The sequence below is a fragment of the Aplysia californica genome, unplaced genomic scaffold (genome assembly GCF_000002075.1).
Source record: "Aplysia californica isolate F4 #8 unplaced genomic scaffold, AplCal3.0 scaffold00334, whole genome shotgun sequence".
Lineage (NCBI taxonomy): Eukaryota > Metazoa > Mollusca > Gastropoda > Aplysiida > Aplysiidae > Aplysia > Aplysia californica.
This window is the reverse complement of record NW_004797604.1, coordinates 717022-723077: the sequence shown is the minus strand read 5'-3', so window position 1 is coordinate 723077 and position 6056 is coordinate 717022. Positions and strand designations below refer to the sequence as shown.

Genomic DNA, 6056 nt, shown 5'->3' with positions numbered 1-6056 from the left:
GTGGGGAGATTAAAGGGGCGGGGTGCTCTGTTGCTCAAGCACGATGGTACAGCTGTATTGTTCTGTGTTTTTTTACCCCTATTATATTGTTTAATGTTCTGTGTTCTGTGTCGCTGTATAGTTCTATGTTCTGTGTTCTGTGTTCTGTGTTCCGTGTCAGTGTATCGTTTTTGGATTTGTATTTTGTTTCGCTGAATTGCTCTATGTTCCGTATTCTGTGTTGCGGTATTGTTTTATGGTTTGTATTCTGTTTCGCTGTATTGTTCCATGTTCTGTGTCACTGTATCGTTCTGTGTTATGTGCTCTGTGTTCTGTGTTGCTGTATTGTTTTATGTTCTGTGATCTGTGTTTTGTGTTCTACTTCTATATAATATATGCTGTATTGGCATTGCTATATTTTCTGTGTTCTGTGTTGTTGTATTGTTCTCTATTCCGTGATCACCACTTTTTACAAACCCTGATCTCCGCTCTCTACAATAACAGACATTTTTTGGTGTTTTTTTCGTTATTTTCAGGCTCAGGCCCGGACCAGGTCGGGACAGGATGGATGAGTCCCGGAAGTGACCAAATCACGTGGTACCCCGTGCCCCGCCCCCTGCAGGAACCGTGCCACCCGTTTGCGTGTGTAGCCCCTCCCCCTCGCCTGGCACAGCGCCCCCTGAACAGAGGCCATGGTGCACCAAGCGCCCCCGGGCCGAGACGTGCTGGAAGTACGGGTGTGTAGCTTGTCCTTCCAAAGACACAAGGCCGCCTACCTCGTCTGCCAGAAGCGACAGCGCATCACTTTCGCCGAAACAGACGACAAGATGGCGGACAGCAGCGCTGAGCGACAACCGCTCCCCATGGTGGAGTTGCGCCCCTTCTCTAAGAAAGTGTGGCGGCGGGAGAAAAGCCTGCCAGACTTCTACGATAAAGCTCAGCTGCAAGACGAAACAAAGACAAGCAGCTCCAAGGAGCAGACTGTGGATTTATCCTCTTCCACGGGCAAACTTCTTAGAGAAATTGAGGAGAATAGACGGCTCACGGAATCGCGGCACAACACAGTGGTGAATTCTTTGTCCAAAACTCGGAGTCACCCTAAAGCCGAGTTTTTTCACGAGTCGAGTAAAGGCCTCAAGTCGAACGAGCTCATCCCAAGCTTCGTAACCCGGATGGAGCGTACGAGGACAACTTTCGACGCCCTCCACAAGGAGCCTGTACCCATGAGCAAGTACTCACTCCAGGCAGACCCGCCGGAAGGCGAGGAGAGCTCGGAGATGTTCACTAGCCCCGCCATCAAGGTAAAGGGCGGACGGATGAACCAGCGAATCTACAGACGCCATCTCCTGTACTTGAACCCCCTGGATTCGTACCGGCAACCTCACTCGTGGAACTCCTCGCTGGTGGGGGGAGAGCTTGCCAGACAAACATCCATGGTAAGTAAAGGCACCCTTGGTAGGAACAGCTACCCTATGTGCTCGAACAAGGCCAGAGAACTTGTATTGTCCGGGGCGAGTCACATGAACTACCCGCTCAAGCCGATCCGGACCGAGATGTCTCAGTGTCACAGTCCGCACAAGTTCAACAGCAAGCTGGGCGCCGCCAAAAACTCGCTCAACATCCTCAGCAAGTGGGGGGTGCCCACCAAACTGGAGAAAAATCTGGAGAAGGAATTCGAGATGAATCTAGAACGATTTCGTCGAGAACGTTTGCTGCTGCCAACCGACCTGAAGAGTTTGTCTGGTCACTACATGACGGTTGACAACAACCCCACGCGAGGAGAGATGTGTCTCCGGCAAGCCCGCGAGGCAAATAGGGCAAAAGCCAAGCGCGCGGCCGTGGGTCAGAGAAAGGTCGGCGTGGACGGACGAGACTCGGGCATAGCCAGCGAGGGTGGGGCGGCAGGGAGCCCGAGGGCCGGAGAGTTTGTGAATGTTTTGCTGCACCCCATAGAGAGCACGTTGGCCGAGGAATCGGAGAGTCATGTGAACACCGACCCTGGCGATAACGACCAGGAAGAGAGGGAGGAGGGAGAAGATGGAGAGGAAGTGGGGGGATCAACAGTTAAAACATCACGTCCCGGGCTATCCGGCCATCCCATTACGTCCACAGGCAGAGACGGAAAACAAACCTCATCGCGCTCACAAGACAGTTTTGGGAATAGCGCCGGCGGGTTTGGGTTGAAAGTCTTGCAAGACGAGTCGTTCCGAGGGTCAGATCGGGACGTGTATATGAGTGACCTCCCAGGCTCAGAACGTGTGACTCGCACTACGACAGAAGGTCAAGGCCGGGGTGGCGAGGGGCGGAGCAGGTCAGCCGGCGCACGCAGGGCGCACGAGGAGGTGGAGCTCAGTTTTAACACCAGCACAGACCGGACGGACACCGGCCGGAGAGTGACGACACCTGATGACGAGGAGTCTGTGAGTCCGGCGGCGCGGGCGAAGACAAACCTGGAGTACCTGCACAACCTGCGCCGCACCGGCGGCTTGCCCCTCGTGACGACGTCACGACAGTCTGTGGACGCCAGCGGCCCCGCGACACTCACTGAGCGCGCTCGCAAACGATCCGACATCGGGGAATTGGCGGCAAAACAAGTGTACGCTGACAAAAATAACAACAACAACCACAACAACATTAACAACAACAACAACAACAACAACAACAACAACAACAACAACAACAACAACAACAACAACAATATCGCTACTGTTTCAGGGACAATGGATTCCTCTTACAAAGACAGCACTGCTCATCCCAGAAGCGAAAATCTGTGTGCAGCTAGTGCTGGGGAAGAGACTGGTGTCGTGCCTGTAGCCCATGCCAGTGCTTCTGTTCATGGGGTGGGTTCCAACCCAGCGGTGCTCGTCCCTGTCGCGAGTTCAGCAGGCCTGGGAGATTCTAAGACTTCCGGTGTAGCTGAGGCTAACAGAAGTGTGGTAGCAACATCAGACAACAGAGTTTTCTCTCAGGCGGGTTCTGCGGAAAACGGAGGCTGCCACGAGCCAGAGGCTGACGTAGTGGGGTCTTCAGTAGATGGGCATACAACAACAAAAGCTTCTCCGGACGCCCCTGTAAATATCACGCCATCTCGCGGAGATGGTTCTCTGGCTGTCAATCAAAATGGACTGCCAGAGACAAGAGATATAACCCCCTCTGGTCATGCCACCAAACACTCGGCCAGTGTTACCAATTCTGGGTCAAGGTCACCGCACAATCACATACCTGAGGTTGCACACCCCGTCACTTCTGATGTGGACCGGCCTAGTTCTGAGTCCGTCCCGCCCCACGACGAAGAAGCCAGTCTAGCAGACGACAGCGGCCACGAGGCCACCCCTCGGGACTTCCTCAAACATGGCGGCAACTCCGCAACTCTCGTGAATGGAGGCGCGCCGGTTGAAGACGTCACAGCTACTAGTATTTCTGGGAAGGCCTCCGTCGTTACGTGGAATCAGATGAAGGGAAAACCCGGAGCATACGTCAACGGCCTAGACTCCGCCCACCGAGCAGAGGAGGAGCCTGTCACTCTAGCCACGCCCCTTGACAGCACGCTGCTCGACAGCAGCGCCATCACAGAGCTCCTGTCTGACGGAGAAGGCGGGGATGGCGGGGCTCTGTCAGCCAGCGCGGACAACGGAGACAGCGGAGTGTCCACCACCTTCCTCACTGCAGACGACTCAAGGCCTGAGCTGCTAGACGGGCTCTTATTCTAGGGCCAACAATAATAATATTATTATAACAATAGACAAGTCGCTACCCTTGAATTACACAATCTGTCTGCTCAGTTGGTTACCTAGTTTTGATAAATTTGACGTTTGAAACTTTGAGTTTCCCAACATGTCCATCTTTTTTTTCAAATGCAAATCTTTGAATATCTTGGTAACGACTCTGAATAATCTTACGATTTCTGTAGAGTGGCTAGAAAATTTAGTGTCTGGTACCATTGTCTTAGCGACTCAAAACGACCAGAAATGTCTGATAAAACTTTGTAATACTAATTCTAAGGTAGCAAAGTGTATGCTCTCTGAACTCTGAGTGGGCGGTTGGTGGCTGCTGTTATGCGGTCTGCTCCTTCTTTCATATCAAACGTCTATATTCCTCATCTCTCCTCCTTTTTTTCTATGCATGTTACTCTTTAAAACACCTCTGATTTTCGGCACTTATATGGCTTATTTGTGTTGCAAGTGCCATAAAACTCTTACTGAAACTAAACTATACGCCCAAAAACCTTCACTGCAAGAGGGACCCTTGTTTTAGAACAAATAATTGTGGACTTGTCAATGGCATGGCCGTTCATAGACCTGAAATATCCTAGACCAGCCACTGCCACGGTCGCCCATAGACTTGAATAGACTGGGTACTGTCATAGCCGCCATTTTTTTCTCTTCTTAATGAGGAAAACTTCACTTTGCTGGTGTGCGTGCAGTGTGCACCGTGGGCATGGAAGTGAAGTACGAAACACAGATCTCGCTTTAGCCGAGTGAGAGTGCAACGTTTCACTCCTTGCTCAGCAATGTGGTTCCTAATAAAAGCCAAATGATGCGCTCCGTGGCGAACTGGAATTAATTGGTCAGGAGTGCCCAGTCAATGATATTATAATCAGAGGCGAAGCGTCTATATAATCAAATAATCAATGCTTCCCTTCCCAATTTTGAAACATTGTCGCAGTAAAATTCACCCATAGACGTAAACCTCATAAATTAAATGTAAAAAGACGTTCATAATCACCAATGAACAATAGACTATGCCTAACCTTCAAAACCGTTTCATTGCCACAGAAATAGCCTGTTCGCCCCTATCGGGCCACTCCATAAGCAGTCACAAGCTTTGATTAAGTAAGCTTAAAGTGAGGCTGGAAGAGTCAACCAATAGATTTGAAGGGAACATGTGCATAGCAGTCAGAACTGTTTCATTGTCGCATATACCCTGTTCACCCCTATCGGGCCACAGTTATAAGCACCCAGACGCGCTGATTAGGTAAGCGAACTATTACACTGGTCGAGTCTACCTCACAGATGTGAGGGGAACTAACTCCTAATAATTCTTTGACTCCTGCTACTGCACTGCTAGTGCTTGTTTTTTTCCTCTACTTAACGTCCTATAATCAGATCGTGACCTCGATTATGACAGCAGCTCCTGGCCGCGAAAAGCTAGACAAAAAACAGCCAAATGTGAAATAAAAAATTAATAATTGGCGTGCTCTACCAAAGTGTTTCGGCTGTCTGGTATAACATGCCATTGTAGTGCTGTCATCTGTGCTTCTTTCCTTGGTGTTCGTGTGTTCAAATCTAAAGTTAAATTTAAGGTTAGTTAGAATAAATATTTAATGAAATACTTTCCCGATTATTTTAGCGGTTGAACAAGCATACAACATGAATTCAGGATTTGTTTTCATTCACAACTCAGAGTTGCCGCCTCCTGTGCCAGTAAGATTCTTGTGACTTGTGTGAGTGTAATATCTCCAGGCCCTATCTGGTCCCATTTCACTTTGATTACCCTGTCAAACAAGTCAGCCTTCGCCCCTGATTATAATTTATTATTTATATTATTCAACAAATCTAATGAGCAAACCATAATTATTATACTCGAGATACACGTGTACACTTGTTGAAAGCTCTATTGTTGGAGAGAGACCCTTGTGTTATGTACAAGACAAGGGTATACTTTTTGGAAGCTCTACTATTAGAGAGACCCTTGTTTTATTTACCTGAGGTACAAGTGTATACTTTCTGAAAACGCCACACTGCTTAGGGGACTCTCGTTTTTGCGCGGACACTCTCTTCTCCCTCGAGTAGGCTACAGCGAGACGACTGCAGTGTTTAGGGCAGGTGCGAGGGTAAGAAAGAAGAGAGGGGGTGGAGTGGGAGGTCGGGTGCTGTCTATTTATAGAAATTATATTCGAACATTTCTTCGCTCATTAGATGTGTGAGTGCTTTCGAACGTTCAACTTGACTAGGCAATTAAGAGAAGTATATTCATGGATTGTGAGTAGAGTCCAACAATAGCCTCCACTGAACGTTCCTCTTGTCCGGATAACATTATTTTCTTTTAATGCTGAAAATTTCTCGCTTGGTTCAAAT

The 6056-nt window shown here is 49.1% G+C and overlaps 1 protein-coding gene across 1 annotated transcript in view; it reads left to right on the top strand.

Moving 5' to 3' along the window:
- LOC101850578 overlaps positions 1 to 4646 on the top strand; it is a 26504-nt gene extending 21858 nt beyond the window's left edge. The window contains exon 2 of the mRNA XM_005102681.2: positions 516 to 4646. Within this exon, the coding sequence (XP_005102738.1) occupies positions 672 to 3689 (3018 nt within the window). The 5' untranslated portion in view covers positions 516 to 671 and the 3' untranslated portion in view covers positions 3690 to 4646. The remainder of the gene's footprint in view (positions 1 to 515) is intronic.
- Positions 4647 to 6056: the final 1410 nt, after the last annotated feature.